Genomic DNA, 22634 nt, shown 5'->3' with positions numbered 1-22634 from the left:
AAAGTTCCCTTACTATGCAATTTTAAAAATGTTCCTCATTTTGTTTTAAAGGTCTCCTACAATGGGTTAACATGCATTCAAGGTCCAAAAATACAAATTTTCTTATAATATTAAAGGTGCCCTCGAATGAAAAATTTAATTTGGAAATGACATACAGTGAGTCTCAAACGCCATTGTTTCCTCCTTATATAAATCTCATTTGTTTAAAAGACCTCCGAAGAACAGGCAAATCTCAACATAACACCGACTGTTACGTAACAGTCGGGGTGTACGCCCCAATATTTGCATATGCCAGCTCATGTTCCCAACATTATGAAAGGCATTAGACAAGGGCAGAACGTCTGGATGTGTGCACAGCAGAATCATCAGACTAGGTAAGCAAGCAAGAACAACAGCGAAAACTGACAGATGGAGCAATAATAACTGACATGATAACATGATATTTTTAGTGATATTTGTAAATTGTCTTTCTAAATGTTTCGTTAGCATGTTGCTAATGTACTGTTAAATGTGGTTAAAGTTACCATCATTTCTTACTGTATTCACGGAGACAAGAGCCGTCACTATTTTCATTTTTAAACACTTGCAGTCTGTATAATGTATAAACACAACTTTATTCTTTATAAATCTTTCCAACAGTGTAGCATTAGCCATTAGCCACGGAGCACCATCAAACTCATTCAGAATCAAATGTAAACAATATAACAGTATACAATACTCACATAATCCGCCGCATGCATGACGAACACTTTGTAAAGATCCATTTGAGGGTTATATTAGCTGTGTAAACTTTGTTTATGCACTGTTTAAGGCAAGCGCGAGCTCCGTGGGTGTGGAGCAGGAGAATTAAAGGGCCAGTAGCCCTGAATAGGCTCATTTATAATGATGCCCCAAAATAGGCAGTTAAAAAAATTAATTAAAAAAAAATCCATGGGCTATTTTGAGCTGAAACTTCACAGACACATTCAGGGGACACCTTAGACTTATATTACATCTTTTTAAAAAAAGTTCTAGGGCACCTTTAAAGTGTTTTTTGACCTTGGATGCATGTAAACCTATTGTAATATTGGAGTATTATAATATACAGCACCACCTCTTTTCTCACTGTGTCTGAAACAATTAGATAAACGATTCAGTATCTTTAAACCACTGCTTTCTGAGAACCTACTCTGCTCTGATTAGTCAGATGGCCCAGTCTGTTGTGATTGGTCTATGTAATAATATATAATGACTTATATAGTGATGGCAGATTTCAAAACACTGCTTCATGAAGCTTCGGAGCGTTATGAATCAGCGGTTCGGAGCGCCAAAGTCACATGATTTCAGCAGTTTAGCGGTTTGAAACGCGATCTGAATCATGATTCGACACGCTGATTCATTATGCTCCGTGTTTTGAAATCGGCCATCACTATATGATTTGTTATTTTGTTTTTTTGGTGCACCAAAAGTATTGTCGTCACTTTATAATATTAATATTGAACCACTGTACTCACATGAACTGATTTAAATATGTTTTTAGTACATTAATGGATCTTGAGAGAGGAAATGTCATTGCTGGCTATGGAGGCTAACCCTTTAAGACATAAGCGACTGTTTACGAGACTTTGCAGAGATGGGTATTTTGACAATTTTGTGTGTATATGTCCATCCAAGTGCAAGGAGATGTGAAAGAGGAATCAATCAAAGAGGAATCAAACCTGAAACGCACCTCTGTCTTTGTGTGCACGCTTCGAGTGTGTGCAGCTGTGCGCACAGATAACAGCATTTAAGTACCGAATTACATTCTCTTTTGCCTATTCTAGCGGTGGAATGGTTTAAAATCTATTGAATTTGTAAACTAGAAAGACAAAACATGTGCAAATTATAAACTTTCACTCTATGGTGGTTAAACTTGCGCTTAATCTGCAAGTCACATGCGTGCCAAACCGTGGGGCCTGGTCCGTACGAATCATGGATCAACGACGATCTGTTTAATCTCTAAAAAAAAAAAAAAAACACAAACCAAACGCTTCCAGGCCTCAGCTACAAATACAGTGTTTGAGAGCAGGTCAAAGTAGACGTTGTTGGTGGGCAACCAATGAAGACCATAGGCTGACATTTGACAGGAATTACTGCTGACTCATTTCAGGCAGTTCAGAATCAGTTCTTTCTTCTATTTATCATGCACTTTGAGCTTTGAAACTCTGCAGACCTTTTACACTCACATACAGCTATATGACACACTACATGAAAGTAGACTTGTGCCGATATTCGGTAATGTTATAAATCGCGATAATGAATATGCACGATATTGTAATCGTCGGCACTTCAGAATACAGTAAACAATAATTTATTACCAATTATTAATTTTTTATAAGGCAATTAAAAATACTTTACCCATCAATCGTATAAATTGCACAACACTGCTGTATTCTGCGTCAATCCCAACGTGCACGAGAAGCACATGGCAGAACGAGTGAAGGAGACGAGCTGAATGAAAGTGCACGTTCACTCTCTGACAGCAGAGGGCGCTGATGGAACAGCAGCGTGCAGCGGTTAGCACGGAAACCATGCAAACAAAGTAACTGCGCTAGTGAAGTTTTTAAAATGCTTCAAACAGCCATTCATTTTTTTTTAATCTCAGTGTTGTTCATCACAGCACCAAATACTGAATACTTAAAAAAGACTTAAAAGGATATTTATTTTCAAACCTAAACATTTTTATATTTTAATCTGGACTACAACATGCCCTAATGATTAGAAATGTTCTGATTATTTTTTATTGTTCAGTAAAACTTTGAAAACATACAGCTTCATTAGTTAACATGTTAATTCATTATCACTAAACTGACAATAAAAATACTTATAAAGTATTAATTATTATTAATTAATGTTAATTTCTTAGTTACTATTTAATAACATTACTAAAATCAAAATAACTTATTTAATGGACCTGAGATAAAACTAACAATGATCAGTTGTGTTTCTAAACTAACATTAACAAAAAATAACACTTTCTGTAACAAATGTAGCTATTGCTCAATCTTAGTTAATGCATTAAATAAAGTGTTATCTGTCGTTCTTTATAGCCTAATTCTTTTGCATTTTAATCTGTTTTGCATTTTAAACCGTGATAATACCGTGTAGTCCCGTGATAATATCGTGATAAAAGCTTCATCAATTAATCGCAACATGAAAATTTTATACCGTCACATGCCTACATGAAAGGTAATATCTGAAAATGCATAATATGGGCACTTTCTAGACAATCATGCTATATTCTCTCTGGTCTTCTTCTTTGGAAGTACTGCTATTGACTTACTGCACTTTGGGGGCAAAGGCCTCCAGGCCAGAGTAGCGCATTGTTGGAGAAAGCTGCACACGTGGAATCTCTCGCTCTGGTGCGCTGTTCTCTTCGGGCTCCCCGTAGCTGCCGTGACCCTCTGTCTTCACCGGGGAGGAAGAGAAAATGGAGGACGATTCTGCTCAGGGGAAAACAGAGAAGCTCAGCTGTGCAAAAATATTCTGATCTCCCTCTAATTCACACATTCATGCATTTCATTATCAGATCAACGAAAACAAAACATTTTGCTTGGCGGTTACTAACCTGACAAGAGCTGGTTATGGTCCAGGATGCGTCTAAGGGAGCCGACACTAGTGCCATGGTATGCAATATGCCACTTTTTGAAGGCATTGGAGACTTCACAGTGGGTCTTGATTCTGTTAAAAGACAGACGAGAAGTCTTTGTAAGCAATTAATGCTAAATAATATGCATATTATCAGAGTTTAAATTAATTTAAATGCAACTGACCGGAGTGCAAAGCGGCACCAGCCGAACGGCAGAGCGTAGTCTCTGGGAGGCTCCCCTCGCTTGTAATAGGCCTCATCACCTCTTAATTTGTGACAGGACTCACAGTAACATAGGTTGTACTTTGCATCCTCATTAAAGTAACCATCTGAAAAAGTGGACGAGGTGGGACGGCAAGACTTTCAGTAAATATACCATCAGAAAAAAAAAATCAGAAAAGTGCTGAAAAATTGCAAATAAGAAAGTTCATATTCAGTCTGTGCCCAAAAAGCTTTATTGGTGTAATGCAGTCGTACCAGGCAGTGTGAGCAGGTCTTTGAATCTAGAGCATAGCGCCTGATACTCGCACGTCTTATTGGGGTTGACCTCAGGAGGTGGCGTCCAGCAGACACTCTCCTTTATACCTGCCACAAACAGACAGCACGCATGTACGGGTAAAGCAGAGTGACAACAAAAGTCACTGTAAGACATGAGGTCAAAACTTCACGCACCATCCACCATATCAGCCTTCTCCATGTCACCCTGACAACGCATGTCTCCTCGTTCCCCGCCAACCACCGGCACGTGATTTGTCACTATAGTCACCTAAGTATACAACACCAACAGGAGACAATCATTTCCTGTGCATCTAAACAAAGCTTTCATAAGGAGACCATAAAAAAAAAAAAAAATATATATATATATATATATTTACACCAATATATTAACATCTCATATTATTGACATATTACAAATATAAATAGGCTATAATAATAATGACACCAACATTAATAATAAAATGTTTAATAAAATAGTATTTTCTGACAAGAAATATGTAATTTTTTTAATTACTCAAGTTACTCATTTTTGTGAAAATGTTGGCAGGGCAGATAACAATATTGAATATCATATAAAATAATGTTAAAAATGTTTAATAGTGTTTTATATATATAAAAAATATATATTTACACTTTTTTGTGATACAACCTTTAAAATTGTTGGCAGGGTAAGTAAAACAGTAAATATCATATAAAATAGCATTAATAATAATGTTTCATTTAAATATTTTCTGACATTTATAAAAAGATGTAAAATAAAATACTCAAATTACAGTTTTTTTTTTTTTTGTGAAAATGTTGTCAATCAAAAAAATGTTGAATGAATGTATTTATTTATTTATCTTAAATGACTATTAACTAACTATTTATTAAGACATAACTAATTTCTTTGTGGTGCAGCCTGTGAAAATTTTGGCAGGGCATGTAAAAATATTTAATATTATATCAATTAAAAAAAAATAATTAAAGAAATTAATATTTTCTGCCTTTCATGAAAAGATGTAAAAAATATATATATATATATATATATATATACTTAAAATACTATTTTTTGTGGTGTAGCCTGTGAAAAATGTCGGCAGGGGAAATAAAACAAGAGACATTTTTGTTGAGGCCTAATTAGTTATAGGATATTACAGTTAGGTTCTGACCTGTTCACACTGGCCGTAAAGGTCAATGAGTGGATAACAGGGACTCGGGATGTCCTGGGCTGCTACGCCCTGATCCATGCCGTTAACAAACAGATGGAGACAACCACTACCGTCCACCAACAGCCCCAAAACTGTCCCTTCAGGACAGGTGTCGAGGTTAGGACCATAGTTCTCACAAATCTGAGGAAATAAGAGAGAGAATGAGGTTAGGAACGATACTAATAATGTAAAGAAACTGGACATTAAGCACACAAAAATCAGAAAATAAAATAAAAAACATAAATATCATATGAGAGGAATGAAGTAAAAGCACAGAGACAAAATAAGGATGTAAGGATCAGGGATAGGAAGATAAAACTGAATATCACCTTCAGCGAGTTGTGGAAAACAGAGTCTCGTTGCAGCAGCCAGACTGAGCGTTTAAGGCAGCAAGCTGTGGAAGGAAAGTTTAGACGGTCTGGTGAATGACCAATCACACCCAGTGACAGGGAGGACGTCCATGATGGATTCAAACGGTCTATCTGAAACTGAGAAAGAGATGGAGAAACAATTAGCATCACACAAGCCATGTTTCCATATCATTTACAGAATAAATCCCTCAATGTGCAAAAAAATAAAAAATAAAATAAACTTGTGACTTTGCCTCAACAGAGGATGTAATAACTGGAATAACCAGCTGACCAATTTCATTGCATAGTATCTCAAATGTTGGTTTGATTGCCAAATTCTGTCATCAAAATAGTGTTTATATAGTGACCTCCCAGAACAGTGTCACATGATTGCATTCCCAAAACCACACATAAGCCTCTGAACGCAAGATAACATGACAGCATTTATTGCGTTTCGTATGCGCCATCTGAGACATGATGTTATGATGTAGGAAAAAAAGAGCCACAGTAGCTTCCCCCGATTCCGGCAACTTCCATTTTTATTGCAGATATTTTGCACCGATTTCCTAGGAAGTGAAGATTTTGTTCTCTTGAACACATGGGATGGAAACAATGCTTTATTCGCAAAGATTTTATGCCATTTTCCAATTTTGTGCACAAGTTAAATTCACAACATTGGATGGAAACATAGCTATTGACACAGTCTGTCACTTCCAAACACACTCACACACACCTGGAATAGCTGCTGGCGGGGCAAAGCTTGCGCTGTGACCAAAAGTCCCTGGTTGTAGCTGGATACCCGGGCAGCAGTCAGGTTCTGATTGGACAGCTGGATATTTTTTCCATGATTCTCTAAAAACGTCATGACTGTGGGAGCCAGTGGAGGCTCATTCTCACACTGAGTTGGAGAATGAAAAAAAAAAAAAAAAGATTTAAGTGTGAGATTAAAATATAACAGATAAAGCCTCAAAATATGATGCTTTGAGATGGCACACCTCTCTGACAGGAGTGCTGTCCTCCTCTCCCTCGCTGCAGCTGTCGGATGAGAGCGAGGGAGCTTTCACACTTTCCGAATCCTCAACTAACGTGGAGCTGACAATGGACACGGCCGTCACCTTTCCATACAGGTCCAAAACTGCATATACGTTCTGAAACATGAAGTATAAATATGGGTGAGCAGACCATAAAACTGAAAAAAAAAAAAAAAAAATCACGTTCACCACTAACAGATGTAGAAAGATACTGGTACCTTCGCCACTGCAGTGGCTGCTGGTCCCATGTCTTCTCCATCAATGAGAATGTGCATTGTATCGTCGCTGCATCTCTTCACCCCAACACGATTTCCCACCTATATTACGATAAACAAAGAAGAGAGGTGTAAGAGAATGTAGATACCAATCATTCACAAAACTGAACACATCTGTCCCTTGTGTGTTGGTTTATTAAATATTTTGTGCAAATGTTTATACTTTCAGCTACCAATAGGAGTGCAGTATTTTTAGCTCTGATGAATACTAATTCTGCACAAACCCCAACTGGTCTTGATTTTTTTTTAAATAAATAAACAAACAAACACAGAATTCAATGGACACAAAAGGGGAAAAAAAAGAAACACACACACATACTTGTCTATGTGGTTAACAGGGACTCTCCTTAGATGTAATGGTTATTATACTGTACAAACTGTATATTCTATTCCCCTACACTACCTCTACCCCTAAAACTACCCATCACAGAAAACTGTCTGCATTTTTTGAATTAAAAAAAAAACACCTTTTAGTATGTTTTTTTAAGCCATTCGGTTTACATTGTAATACCCATGTTATTATACACATTTATGTTCTCATAAACCATGAGAACACAAGATGGCTTCATCTTGCCATCAATGGAATTAATTACATTTTAAAATGTATTAAAATAGAAAAGGTTTTAAATTGTAATAATATTTCACAATTTGACTGTTTTTACTGTATTTTTGATCAAATAAATGCAGCCTTGGTTAGCATAAGAGACTGTAACGACTGAGACAAATCAGGCACAATTATTCGTCATATTTAACAAATAATCTTTAAAAAACTCACTCTGAGGCCTGCGGGACCCTCCCCCATGGACCAGCCTGTGCAAGGGCCTCAGTTACCATGGCCCATCAAATAAGGCTTAGTTTACTGCCCCAAGTGTAGGGCCACGCGGAAAAAACAGAGGCAAAGAGACCCATAGCCCTCGAAAGAGACTTTCCTGCATTAATTTATAGGTGAACTAATCTATAAATGAACATGCATCCCAGGACATTGTGTTTAGGACTATAACTGTTTTGTGCAGCATCTTCTGTATGATATTTTGTGTTAGGCATATTTTAGGATAAGAAAGAACCAATGGTTATCGTAAACTAACCTATACTAGAGGTCTGCATTCCTGCGGCTCTCCCGCGGGAACTGTGGGACCAGATAAGATTTCTTATCTGGTCGAACCAGACATCGATTGCAACTTCAGAACCATCAGACTGAATTCTCAGGACTTCCTACGGCAACAGTGTATCCAGCCGCTCTTCAAAAAGGTTGAGGCCTAATGCAAGTATCGTACGATATACTAAATTGCTGATAAGTAGTGAACCTACTAAGGAGCTTTGTAATGAATACTGATGATTCTTTCCAGCTTTTTGACTCTTCTCCATAGCTCCTCCTGTTTCCCATTTCCGGTCTCACTCTATCATTCCTTATTTTACCCATGTACGTGTGACTTGTGTGTATGTATTTGTTAGTTTAGTTATGTGTTTGTGATTTAGTTAATAAAACTTGTGCAAAATACATATTTAGTTCTGACTCTCTGTCTGCAATAGATTGTCTCTTAAATGATCAGATCTTATTACCAGCTCTAAGCATTGTAAATGCTAAGACAGAATTATTTTTCTGTGGCCAAGAAAATACTATTCTCTTAGAATTAATTAATAATCAATACTGAGTGTTCACAGGATGAACTGATTTATTAATTGTAATTTTAATGTAGCTTGTATCAAGTCAAACTGATTAACTGATTCAAATATTCATAATTAATCATAATTAATAATCATAATGAGTTATGAATAATTATTAATATTTCCCTGTTGAACTCATTTCACTACAAGACTTATTTCAAAAACATTTAAAAAAAAAATCTTATAGACCTCAAATGGTAGTGTGAATGTAAATAAAAAAAGAAAAAAAAAAACTGCAAAAAAATTCCAAAAAGCCAGCAGATTCCATCTCTGCCTTTTATGAGTAAAACAAAAACTATAAAGATAACTATATTAGTGTCCACACCAGCACACATTAACCTTCCGTTTATTCTATGTCATCTTCTGCCTTAAATTTTCTGTCATTATCTTTATAGCTATGGTGTGGACTATGGTGTGGTTCCTACTGTCCTAGAATTACAATAATTATTCAAATGTTATAGTTATCATCCTTGGCGTGAATGGGCCATAAATCTCTTACCGTTAGCCGATCTAGAGAGCAGCCGTAGTTCTGTCTCTGCAGCACTCCGTTGCGTCTGACCTCAGAGCCAGCGAGAACCCAGGTGACCTTTGACCTGAGCTGGGTAAGCGAAGGCGAGAGGCCGCTAAGAGGACAGGATGGTAGGTCGGGGGGCTGCAGGGTGGTCAATCCCACATGAAGGGAACCAGACCATCTGTCATCTACCTTGTTGATTTTCACCTAGAAGAACATCAGGACCACATATGAATAAGACAATAACATTTTTGGTAACACTTTTTGATCCATATGTTATCATTATCTATAAATTCTGCATAATTACATGCAACTAACCCTAAACCAAACTCCAATCCTAACACAAGTACATCCTGTAGACATGTACATGTTAATTAATATTACTTAGTACTTTAATGTATTTATTATGTATTACACTGTAACAAAAACACCTTAAAATGTATTACCAAAAATACTTCTAAAGCATTCCTTAAACTTAAATATTGTTAAATATTGTTAATTTCAAACATTTACTAATACATTATTAAAATCAAAAGTTGTACCTGTTAATATTATTTAATGGACCCGAGCTGACATGAACTAACTACCTTTTTTTAATGTTAGTTAATGTATCAATGCATGCATTTTTTTTGCTTCAGTTTTTCAGCTGTAAATTAAAGAATGTTCCATATCTCACCTCAAACAATTCATCCGTCTTGAGCTCCTTCGCACTAAAGACAATTCCATGAGCATATCCCCCGACTCTCAGTGCTTGGCAACCATCTCCTAATAACACCACATTCTTACCATGTTTGCTGTGCAGGCGATGAGCAACCCCTGCCACTAGAGGGTGACAATGACACAAAAGATATGTTAAGACCATGTTTAGGCCAGGTTTAAATGATCTATAACTCATTTTAAAATGTTTTTTTCTAATCTTAATAAAATACTTCCGCCTCACAAGCAAATATACTGTGAAATACCTGGGGAGTGTATGGGGAAGCTCTTTTCTGTGATGTTACTGGTGCACAGACTGTTATCCAGAGGGCCGGAAGAACTTGTAATGGACACTTGCACACACTGACCATAAAGATCGATCACGGCAAATACTTCTAAAAAAAGACAGGAAGGAAGGAAAGACAAGGAGGAGGACAGAAAATTTTCGATGACTACGTTCTGAAATAATATGAAGTCACTGACAATAGCTATGTTTCCATTCAAAGTTTCAAAATTAGAATATTGCATAAAACATTTGCGAATACAGCATTATTTCTTTTCCATGTCTTCAAGAGAACAAAATCATCACTTCCTGGGAATTTGGGCTAAAATATTTGTAATAAAAATGGGAGTTGCTGCAATCAGGGAAGCCACTGTGGCTCTTTTTTAGTGCAGATGAAACAAAGTAAATTCTTTCATGTTATCTTCCATTCAGAGGTAGATACCTAGTGTTTGGGAATGCAATCGTGTGAGACAGTTCTAATATGTCATTATAACCCACCGTTATACCAGTATGACCAAACCAACATTTAAAAGGTACTAAAGAGGATCTTTTCGTCGACTGAGAAACCAAAGACTCTTACTGAGTTTTTTAAATGAGCGCATGCGTAAGAACAACCCCCCCCTCCTTTCGAGGGAACGCCTCCCAAAACTCGTGCACGAGTATTGGAACACGAGTGTTTACCACCAGCATTCACTGTGTCGTGTTAGTGGATTCATTATGTCGGACTCACCGCAGGTAACTCATAATCTGCAGTTGTTACTCCTGTCTTCGGACAAAAACATTGCATGCGGCGCCTGTGGAGCGCACAGCCGCGCTCGTCTCTCACGAGAAACGTCACGGCAGTGATTGACAAGCCAGAGGGCCAATCGTTTACGCGATTGGCTGATGTTTTTAAGGCCCTACCTCGTGCACAGATGATGTATATTAATATTATTCCTTTCAGTGCACCTAATAAATAGTCTTTTATCAGTTAGTAAAGACAGTTTCAAGTAATATTGCAAAAATGTATAAAACAAAACATCCTCTTTAGCACCTTTAAGATGTTGTGCAGTAAAATTGGTCCGATGCTTAGTCCAGTTATGCAATCACATCCTCTGCTGAGGTAAAGCCACGAGTCTTTTTGTGGTGCATCAAGGGATTTATTCTGTAAACGTGTTTCTATCGTAGTTTATGCCCATGTCTTCTTATCGGACAAAAAAAAAAAAAAAAAAAAAAAGGCCTCAATTGAGTGCATAAATTTTTATGCACATCTTGCCGTTTCCATCCAGTGTTTTTTAAATGCAATAACCCAAAATTCGCATTAAATTTGGTGGGTGGAAACATAGCCAGAGTTACATAAAGTTGGGTGAACCAGTTCCCTTGAAAATTACCCGATGGCAGCCCGGTACAAGCTACACCCTGGTCGAGTCCATTGATGAAGTAATGTAGGTCTCCAGAAGCTGTACGCATCATCCCGATCCTCGAGCCCGTGGTCAGAGAGTCTAAGTCACAGCCATAATTATTCCTCATGGTATTCCCATCCTGCATGATCGCTGTGCCACTACGGAAGAGAAAGAGCAAGGATAGATGTAAGGTATCAGTCTGACAAATTTTGTTTATGATTTTAGGATTTTTATGATGTGTATAATATGGAAATCCATTAAACAACTGCTCACCTCAACATCCATGTGTCATAGTCAATGTCAGTCATTGTATTAGGGAACTCTAGTTCCTCTGGTCTGATCGCTGTAACTCCTATTCACAAAGCAAAAAAAAAAAAATCAACAACAGTTTCTAATTCAGATCCAGGTTACATTTTTACATTTTCTTGGAAACCAGTATTTTTCTACCGATACAGACGGAGCACCAAACAAAATGACTCTGACAGTGTTTCCCGCACTACAGCACATTCCCGAACAAATTACTCTTGTGAACCAATAAATATAACATTTATAGATTTTGTTGGTAAATCAGTTGTATTTCTTAAACAAATCAGAGGTATTTCTTTAGTGATTCATAAGTATTTTTTAGTGAATCAGTGGCGTAGGCGCCGATCCCACGGAAAAACACAAGCTTTTCAAGATTAATTTTATCCAATCAAAAAAACTAATGAGATTCGGGAACCTGTCTGATTGGTCGATCTCACAGCGGGTCCCAGTAGGTCATAAATACAAACAATTCTACCGTTATATTTAGCATAACATCATAACCATTGTGCACTTTTTTTAGTGCATGATGATAAATTGCAATTTACATAATTAACTCCAAAATCATCAGCTATATCAGCAAGAGAGCTACTCGCGACTAGGGCTGCAACGATTAATCGTGATTAATCGCTTGCTAAATAAAAGTTTGTATTTACGTAATACATATATACATATACATATATATATATACATATATATATATATATATATATATATATATATATATATACATATATATATACACATACACACACACATTCATGTATATATTTAAGAAAAATTTTATATTTATATATATATATATATATATATATATATATATATATATATATATATATATATATATATATATATATATATATATATTTTTATATATATTTATAATACATGCATATATTTATAATTATTATACACAGAACACACACATACATATTACATAAACACAGACACAGCAAAATAAAAGTCTGTGTTTATGTAATATATATATGTGTTCTGTGTATAATAATTATGTATATATAAATACACACACATTCATGTATATATTTAAGAAACATGTTATATTTATATATAAAATATGTATGTTTATATATAAAATATTTATGTTTATATATAAAATATTTTATATATATTTATAATACATGCATATATTTTTAATTATTATACACAGAACACACACATACATATTACATAAACACAGACACAGCAACATAAAAGTCTGTGTTTACGTTATATATATATATATATATATATATATATATATATATATATATATATATATATGTGTATGTTCAGTGTATAATAATTATGTATATATAAATACACACACATTCATGTATATATTTAAGAAAAATGTTATATTTATATATAAAATATTTGTTTATATATATAAAATATTTATGTTTATATATAAAATATTTTATATATATTTATAATACATGCATATATTTTTAATTATTATACACAGAACACACACATACATATTACATAAACACAGACTTTTATTTTGCAAACGATTAATCGCGATTAATCGTTGCAGCCCTACTCGCGACAACACTCATAGAAAGAATGTGAGATTTAGCTTGGTTGGGAATCATAGGCGGAGGGTGAACCAAATCAAAACATACATTTCCTTGTAGCCTAATAGTTTCAATTCACGTGTCGCCACACATCCTACACATTCCAGAATAAATGCTCCTGATAAATTATTTGTTATTAAAGCGTCTATCTTCACAAAACACAGTTAATTTTAACAGAAAAAGCAAGCATACCGTATGCACGATTTTGCATGCAGAAAATGCGCAGTGCGCTCCCATTATAATCACTAAAAATCTGTCACTCTTACTCCATCGCAATCTCACAAAGTTCTGTTATAATGAAGCTGACTGCACAATGAATCTCTTATTTATATAATGTCTACACTTTGTTATAATGAGAGGATTTGTGAGCCTGCAAAGTTTTTGTTCAGTACTAATAAAACTTAAACACCTCTGATTGGCCATTGCATTCAAGAAATCAACAGATATGTTTGTAATTGGCTGCATTGCTCAACGCTGCAAAAGACGTAAATAAAAAACACAGGGCCAACAAACACAGGGCCTGACACCTGGTCACTTAATGCGTTTTCTTTGACCGGACAACTATCCGATCGTGAAAAGACCAGGTTTAAATGCCCTCCGAAACGCTTTCGAGACGGATTTAAATCCTATCACTCAATCCTCTTTAAAAGGTGGTCTAAAATGCATTACAGGAGAAACTGGAGCAGTCCATTGCCCCTCACTACAGAATTTGACTGAACTTGAGCAATTCTACAAGAAAAAAATGGGAAAATATTTCCCTAATCTAGGTGTGCAAAGCTAGTACAGACATATCCAAAAAGATTGCTGTAATTAAAGCAAAAGGTGGCTCTACAAAGTATTAAATTAGGGGACTGATGACTTTTCCAACCATGTTATTATAGTTTTTCAGTTTTTTATTAATTTTCAGAACTGTTGCTCTTTCTTTCATTACTTTGCAATTGTAAAGTATCAAAGTAAATGGAAATTGCAAAGTTTGTAAATAAAGCTGAAAAAGTTTTTTTTCGATTTCAGGTTGTACAACAAATGAACTATTTCAGAGGGGTAAGATGATTTTCTATAGGCACTGTATGTAAATTTTACTCCTCCCAAAATGTAAAAAAATAAACATGATATTATAGCCAGATATGACAGCGCTACTGCAACACGCATCGCCGCAGATGAGTAGCCGTGTATCTCTTCAGCAAGCCGACGCGCAAACTGCCGCAAGACGCTCAACACACAATCATCTTAATTAAAAGTAGTGAGACTAAATGATCTTACCAGTGCTGATGCCGCTCCTTCTCCTATTGTGGTCTTTGATCTTGAAATTAGCTGATGGTAATAAATGAAATGCAGCTCATATCTGTTGCTTTCATTGACGTGAGTTTGCATATAGCGCGGGAATTGAAGATCGGATTTATGTGCGTTTTGCGGAAACACATTATGTCGTCAAGTGTAAATGGAGCCATTTTAACAAATCAAGTAATTATCCGATCAGTAAAAACGCATGAGTGACCAGGAGTAAACAGGCCCACTGATACGCACTGGATTGTTTGCCAAATCTGTTTTGTCAATATGCTATTATTATTGGAGAAAACTGATCCTAGACCAGAAGTTATGGGCAGCTTTTCCCTCTAAAAGCAATCAGAAGCAGCAGCAGGTAGTGGTTTGAGTGAGAAAATTCACTAGTCTCAAGTCCGTGGCCAGGGGAAGGCTAAACATAAATCGGCGCCTATAATCAGTGGTATTTCTTTAGTAAATTACTGATGTTTTATAGTAAATAAGGGTGTTTTATACAAGCTCACCTGCTTCTATTGAGCCTGACCAGCGATCCACCATTTTCTGAATCACAATTTCAAAGAGCTCTCCATCCCGAAGGCACCTGCTCAGTAAGACACACAAACATAAAATATTCATTTAATCAATGTCTGATCCATTAGGATGAACCAGCATTATCTAAGGGCAGTTCATGCTAAAACAAAAGTAACCTGTTTGATATAACGATGGCATCATTAAACTCGCTGCGGCAGTTCTGCCTAAGTGCCGTTCGGCCACCGTTAGTGATGACTGCGTTTGTGCCATGCAGCTGATGAAAACGCAGGTCGTTGGCAGCTGTAGCCCCCGAAACTGAACATGGGCTACCAGGAGACATGGCAGTAGGGCCCTCAGAACTGTCATCAGGCAAGGGAGGGAGATCGGCTAAAAGAGAGAGAGATGGAGATTTTTAACTAAAGGTCTGAAGACACCTGGGTACTTCAGGATTGTCTACCATCCTTCCATTTCTACTCCATCCTTGTTGCTCTCACCCATATCATCCATGATGGTGGCCTGGGCAGCCTGTCCATACAGGTCCACCACTGCATATACGCTGGGCGGGACATTCCAGGCTGCGGGGCCTTGAGGCACTCCGTTCACAAAGAAATGCAAACTCCCATCCTCCTTTCGGACAACTCCCACTGTATCTCCAGCCTGTAAATATTCCCATGAGTCACATGAATAAGTTAAACAAGGATAAGTTCCCGAGAATCTATACTTATAATTGTTATGGCAGGCATAAAGGTCTCATACAGTTTACCCTGGTAGATATCAAGAAGACATTTAAGGAATAGTTCACCAAAAAATTTAAATTTTGTCATTATTTTTTTCAGACACGTCACGTCATTCCAAACTCATATGACTATCTTCTGTGAAAAAAAATATTTTAAAGAAATTTCATACAGCTCTTGCTACCATTGACAGTTCATCTTTGAAAAAAAAATATTTGGAAGAGGGTGAAATTCAAGACACTATTAAAATAGGAATGATAATCTTTCCCTCCATTAAAGCACTGAAATTTAATTAGCATCCTTGTACAATGCCCGGTTTGACATCACTAATTCTCATTGGGTTTTGCACATCTTAAAGGTGCCCTAGAATTAAAAATTGAATTTATCTTGGCATAGTTAAATAACAAGAGTTCAGTACATGGAAATGACATACAGTGAGTCTCAAACTCCATTGTTTTATATAAATCTCATTTGTCTAAAAGACCTCCGAAGAACAGGCGAATCTCAACATAACAGTAACAGTAACATTACGTAACAGTCGGGGTATACGCCCCCAATATTTGCATATGCCAGCCCATGTTCCCAACATTATGAAAGGAATTACACGTCTGGATCTGCACAGCTGAAACATCAGACTAGGTAAGCAAGCAAGGAAAACAGTGAAAAATGGCAGATGGAGCAATAATAAATGACATGATCCATGATAACATGATATTTTTAGTGATATTTGTAAACTGTCTTTCTAAATGTTTCATTAGCATGTTGCTAATGTACTGTTAAATGTGGTTAAAGTTACCATCGTTTCTTACTGTATTCACATTCGATGGCACCTTTAACTGAACACAGTTTCAGTGTATTTTCTACTGTCTACTGAACCTTTGACAAAATCACACCAGAATATTCAAATCTGCGTTAGCGGTGCTACTGACCCAGAGAAAGCAGCTGTATAGCTGTATTGGTATATGTATAGGTATGAAACAGCTTCACAATGTCTTTTCAACTACACAGTATTGTTATTTCTGTGCTATAAATATTCATATTATAACAGAAGATCTGGTATAAAAATTTATAGTTCACACATAAACACTGATGTCTACAGAAGTGCTCAAAATAGAGTAAATCACCTTTTGAAAGTAACATGGCACTTCAAATAATGATTGTATCGATTACTTCGTTACGCCAACAGGTGGCGACACATGGCTGTTAAAAATGTATTTGTCAATGAATCATTCAATCAAGAGATAGTTCAAAAAAATGCTGATTCATCCAGTAATGAATGAGTCTTTATGAATGAGTCATTGAATCATTTATTCAAACCGATTTTTTTAAGTAATTAATTCAGATTAATTAAACATTTTAAATAGACTGCAGCAATTAAAGTAAATTACATGTTATTTTGTTCAGTTGTCTGTTCAGAATCGTGGGAGAATCATGATCTCCATGTTTTGTTGCCAACATTTCTCCACATCACTAATGGTCACTATAAACTTATAACTGTTTGAAGATTTTTCCAAAATTCTCCTTTTGTGTTCCACAGAAAAAAATAACAGCATATTTGGATCAAATTGGAATGACATTAGAAGGAGTCATTTTTAATTTTAAGCAAACTTTCTTAAAAAGACTAAAAACAAGTTCAGCTGGACTTCAAACTCACTTTTAAACGGTCCAAGTTGTGCCCGTATTCATCAAGAATTGTAGTTCCATTGTGCATGACACCATTTCCTGTCATCATCCAGGTTCCTGTGGAGATAACGTTAGATTAGTTATCTGCCAACACTCATGAATTTTACATTTGATGCTACAGGTAAGGTGGCCTTGACTCATGGGCACTTTATTCAGTCAGCTGTGCTTTCAGTTGTGACCTGTGGGTAACTATTTGGGATTAATTTCATGTATCATTCCACAGAAACTGCAAATAGTTTTCTTTTAGAAAATATAAACTCTAAATTGGACTAAGAAGGTGTGATGGGAGCTGTCACCTGGATTTAAAGAAAGCATTTGACACAGTAAATCATGAGGTTTTAATTAATAAGTTAACAAATTATAGTTTCTCACTAAAGGTAATTAAATGGATAAGATCATACTTTAATGATAGAAAACAGTGTGTTCGAACCAGACATAAGACTAATAGTCACTAATCCTGTTGGCGTACCTCAAGGTTCAATATTGGGTCCTTTGTTTTTCAGTTTGAATATCAATGACCTACCTGACGTTTGTCCATCTATTGTAAAGTTATAAACTTACATGCTAAAAACAAAAAGCAAGCTGCAGAAGAATTATCAGCTGCAATGGTCAATATCTCTAATTTGTTAATAAATTCATGTTTACATCTTCATATTGGTAAAACTATATGCATGTTTTTTCAAAGTTTGCAAACAAAGATCTAGATCCAGATGTTATAGTAGCAGGAAGAAGATTATCAGTAGTGCATAAGTAAAAATATTTAGGCATAATAATAGACTCACAAATTATATTCAAAGAACAAGTTAAAAAAGCTGGCTTTGAAAATATTGGATAAAAATGTATATTATCATAGTAATAATTAAAAAAAACGAAAAAAAATAAAAATAAAAACGAAATATGATCTTTTAAAATGGGAAAATATTATTATATTTTGCCCCACCTCCACTTAATGAGTTTATTAGACAAAATCATAATTCATCTACTACAGCTACTACTAGAGGGGATGTAAAATACCACATAGAAGAAGTGCTTTTTGGCAGTCAGCCTTTTCTTTTAGAGCAGCACAAACCTTGGAATACTATACCCACCGAACTAAGAAAAATTACATATTTTATTTATTATTCTGCACCTATAAAACAGTGGTTATTATTGGATAACCAAACGGGTCTTCATAATTTGAAGTAATGGCTTGTTTATATTTAAAGTAATTGTGTTAATATGCTCTGGTTGCTGAAATGTGCTTTTACGTGATTCTTAACGTGTTTTATGTACTTATGGACTTTTTACCATCAACCTGGCAGGGACTACAGATGAAAATTAGCCTGTATGGCTAAATCTGGCACATTTACACAATGTACTTGTTAATTGATATAGATTGTCCCTTTAAAAAATGGCTATGGCAGTTATGGCAGTATCTTACCTGAGCGCAGGTTGGTCATGGTTGATGGTAGCTGAAGATAGGCGGGGTTATGAGTCGTCACACCGATTTCTATAGAGCCTGCCCATTTGTCCACCATTTTGTCGATGCGCACCTGGAAAACCTCATTGGAGTGCAACGGGCGGTTGCTAAGCACAACGCCATGGTTGAAGTCATCCGTCGCACTGCGCCAGAGATCAACATTTCATTGAACTGCCCCCACAATGCAGTGCCACTATTATTAATGTACACAGTTAGAGATCAGTTAATTAAAATAGGATTTTTTTGATTAAATTAACTCACTGAGGCCGTAAAGCAGTGCGGCCATCACTGATGATTGCAGCCTTCTGCCCACAGTTTGAATGGAAAAGCAAGCGGTCCGGGATATCAGGCTCAGGAGTCAATGAGAGTGCAGGCCGAGGCCGGCCCACGTCAGGTGACAGCGCCCTCATGATGGCATTGTTGCGGCGTAAACGGTCACTATGGTTATGGTTGTGGACAATGGTGACCTTAACTGCCATGCCATAGAGATCCACCACTCCATACACTACGCCAGGAGTCTGATTGGCTGCAACCCCTATAAAATCATTTCGCAAAAGTATTTTAGAAAATTCTGAACTAAGTGTGAATCTCTTATTTCTGAGATCTGAAGTGCCACTTTCACCTTGATCAATGCCATTAATATAGAAGTGCAGAGCTCCACTGGCTTTCCTCATCAGCCCTATGTGATCTCCCTCCTATAAATGACAACAACATCTTGAGTATTAGATTGCATGAGATAAACATAAAACTCACAGATCCAGCAGCCAACTTACCTGGAGTTCATCCAGGCTGAATTCACAGTATTCTCGACGAGTCCCCTTCCCATTGGTTAAAATCCCACAGCCACTCATCATGATTGTGCCTTAAAGACAAGAACGTGATAAATATTGTGACTTAGTTATTACAGAGAGCTGTCGGACACATTAGTAATCTCCACACCATACATCGCTAATACAAATGTACCTGCTATGTAAGTTGAAATAGTTGTGTGAGAAATGCTTAAAGGTGCCATAGAATTAAAAATTGAATTTATCTTGGCATAGTTAAATAACAAGAGTTCAGTACATGGAAATGACATACACTGAGTCTCAAATTCCATTGTTTCCTCCTTCTTATATAAATCTCATTTGTTTAAAAGACGAAGAACAGGTGAATCTCAACATAACACCGACTGTTACGTAACAGTCGGGGTGTACGCCCCCAATATTTGCATGTGCCAGCCCATGTTCCCAACATTATGAAAGGCATTAGATAAGGGCAGCCAGTAACGTCTGGATAAAAGGCATTAGATAAGGGCAGAACGTCTGGATCTGTGCACAGCTGAATCATCAGCGTAGGTAAGCAAGCAAGGACAATAGCGAAAAATGGCAGATGGAGTGTTAATAACTGACATGATCCATGATAACATGATATTTTTAGTGATATTTGTGAATTGTCTTTCTAAATGTTTCGTTAGCATGTTGCTAATGTAATGTTAAATGTGGTTAAAGTTACCATTGTTTATTACTGTATTCACGGAGACTAGAGAGCTGTCGCTATTTTCATTTTTAAACACTTGCAGTCTGTATAATTCATAAACAACTTCATTCTATATAAATCTCTCCAACAGTGTAGCATTAGCCGTTAGCCACAGAGCACTATCAAACTCATTCAGAATTAAATGTAAACATCCAAATAAATACTATACTCACATAATCCGACGCATGCATGCAGTATGCATGATGAACATCTTGTAAAGATCCATTTTAAGGGTTATATTAGCTGTGAGAACTTTGTTTATGCTGTTTAAGGCAAGCGTGAGCTCCGTGGGCGGGGAGCGTGAGCATTTAAAGGGGCCGCAACCTGAATCGGCGCATTTCTAATGATGCCCCAAAATAGGCAGTTAAAAAAATTTATTTAAAAAAAATCTATGGGGTATTTTGAGCTGAAACTTCACAGACACATTCAGGGGACACCTTAGACTTATATTACATCTCGTAAAAAAACATTCAATGGCACCTTTAATAATAATCAAGAGTGTACCTGAGCGTAAATTGGTCATTGTTGCAGGGTAGTCAAGATTGTTTGGGTTGTGGGTTGTCACTCCAATCTCAATGGAACCAGACCACTTATCCACCAGTTTGTCAATGCGAATCTGAAATAAACAAGTGTAGCAATATAACGTTTGAAGATAAATAAATAAATCATTTTTGAAAATAAATAAATAACTGATATATAAAGTATGTACACAACTTGCCTCCAAAGTATACTCTTGAAAACTGCAGTAAACAGTGATTAAAGACTATTCTAACTTTTGTACTTTACATAATAATTTTTGTACTAGAGCAATCTGGATAACACCATATTGAGCAACTACAGGCCAATATCAAATCTTCCTTTCAGAGGCAAGATCATTGAAAAAGTTGTTTTCAATCAGCTGAACAAGTTCTTAAGCTTGAATGTATACTTTGACAACTTTCAATCTGGTTTCCGACCGCATCACAGCACAGAGACAGCACTCATAAAGATAATAAAGGATATTCGCCTTAACACAGATTCAGGTAAATTATCAGTGCTGGTTCTACTCGACCTCAGTGCTGCGTTTGACACTGTCCATCACAACATTCTTCTTGACAGGCTGGAAAACTGGGTTGGGCTTTCTGGGATGGTCCTAAAATGGTTCAGGTCATACTTAGAAGGGAGAGGTTATTATGTGAGTATCAGTGACCATAAGTCTGAGTGGACATCCATGACATGCGGAGTCCCTCAAGGTTCAATTCTTGCACCCCTCCTGTTCAACCTATATGTGCTGCTACTGAGCCAAATAATGAGAAAGAACCAAATTGCATATCACAGCTATGCAGATGACACCCAGATTTACCTAGCCCTATCATCTAACGACTACAGCCCCATTGACTCCCTGTGCCAGTGCATTGATGAAATTAAAAATTGGATGTGTCTAAACTTCCTTCAGTTAAACAAAGACAAAACTGAAATCATTGCGTTTGGAAACAAAGATGAAGTTCTCAAAGTGAACACATACCTTCACTCTAGGGGTCAAACAACTAAAAATCAAGTCAGGAATCTTGGTGTGATTTTGGAGTCAGACCTGAGTTTCAGTAGCCATGTAAAGACAGTAACTAAATCAGCATATTATCATCTCAAAAATATTGCAAGAATTAGATGCTTGGTCTCCAATCAAGACTTAGAGAAACTTGTTCATGCTTTCATCACCAGCAGGGTGGATTACTGTAATGGACTCCTCACTGGTCTTCCCAAAAAGACCATAAGACAGCTGCAGCTCGTACAGAACGCTGCTGCCAGGATTCTGAGCAAAACCAGAAAACATGAACACATCACACCAGTCCTCAGATCCTTGCAATGGCTCCCAGTTGCATTTAGAATTGATTTTAAAGTACTGTTACTTGTTTATAAATCACTCAATGGTCTAGGACCTCAAAACATTGCAGATATGCTCATAGAATATAAACCTAACAGATCACTCAGATCATCAGGATCAAGTCATTTAGAAATACCAAGGGTTCACTCAAAGCAAGGAGAGTCTGCTTTTAGCTGTTACGCCAGCCGCAGCTGGAACCAGCTTCCAGAAGAGATTAGAT

At 36.5% G+C, this 22634-nt stretch overlaps 1 protein-coding gene across 2 annotated transcripts in view; it reads right to left on the bottom strand.

Annotated features, from left to right (window-relative positions):
- neurl4 (neuralized E3 ubiquitin protein ligase 4) overlaps positions 1 to 22634 on the bottom strand; it is a 38034-nt gene that overhangs the window by 2063 nt on the left and 13337 nt on the right. Inside the window, exons 5-29 of one of the 2 annotated variants that reach the window (XM_067369014.1) lie at positions 21058 to 21169; positions 19809 to 19897; positions 19658 to 19730; positions 19297 to 19570; positions 18997 to 19178; positions 17548 to 17633; positions 15654 to 15816; positions 15336 to 15546; positions 15153 to 15229; positions 14629 to 14679; positions 11762 to 11840; positions 11477 to 11646; positions 10090 to 10218; positions 9804 to 9949; positions 9116 to 9334; positions 6895 to 6993; positions 6641 to 6793; positions 6379 to 6543; positions 5625 to 5783; positions 5257 to 5436; positions 4280 to 4373; positions 4085 to 4192; positions 3792 to 3936; positions 3587 to 3699; positions 3302 to 3461 (exon numbers count right to left, since the gene is read on the bottom strand). In XM_067369014.1, coding sequence (XP_067225115.1) covers positions 3302 to 3461; positions 3587 to 3699; positions 3792 to 3936; positions 4085 to 4192; positions 4280 to 4373; positions 5257 to 5436; positions 5625 to 5783; positions 6379 to 6543; positions 6641 to 6793; positions 6895 to 6993; positions 9116 to 9334; positions 9804 to 9949; positions 10090 to 10218; positions 11477 to 11646; positions 11762 to 11840; positions 14629 to 14679; positions 15153 to 15229; positions 15336 to 15546; positions 15654 to 15816; positions 17548 to 17633; positions 18997 to 19178; positions 19297 to 19570; positions 19658 to 19730; positions 19809 to 19897; positions 21058 to 21169 — 3437 coding nt within the window. The remainder of the gene's footprint in view (positions 1 to 3301; positions 3462 to 3586; positions 3700 to 3791; positions 3937 to 4084; positions 4193 to 4279; positions 4374 to 5256; positions 5437 to 5624; positions 5784 to 6378; positions 6544 to 6640; positions 6794 to 6894; positions 6994 to 9115; positions 9335 to 9803; positions 9950 to 10089; positions 10219 to 11476; positions 11647 to 11761; positions 11841 to 14628; positions 14680 to 15152; positions 15230 to 15335; positions 15547 to 15653; positions 15817 to 17547; positions 17634 to 18996; positions 19179 to 19296; positions 19571 to 19657; positions 19731 to 19808; positions 19898 to 21057; positions 21170 to 22634) is intronic. The other variant, XM_067369015.1, reaches the window with a different exon arrangement.

This window comes from Chanodichthys erythropterus, chromosome 19, assembly GCF_024489055.1.
Source record: "Chanodichthys erythropterus isolate Z2021 chromosome 19, ASM2448905v1, whole genome shotgun sequence".
Lineage (NCBI taxonomy): Eukaryota > Metazoa > Chordata > Actinopteri > Cypriniformes > Xenocyprididae > Chanodichthys > Chanodichthys erythropterus.
The sequence above is the reverse complement of the archived record's forward strand: the minus strand, read 5'-3'. Positions and strand labels throughout refer to the sequence as shown.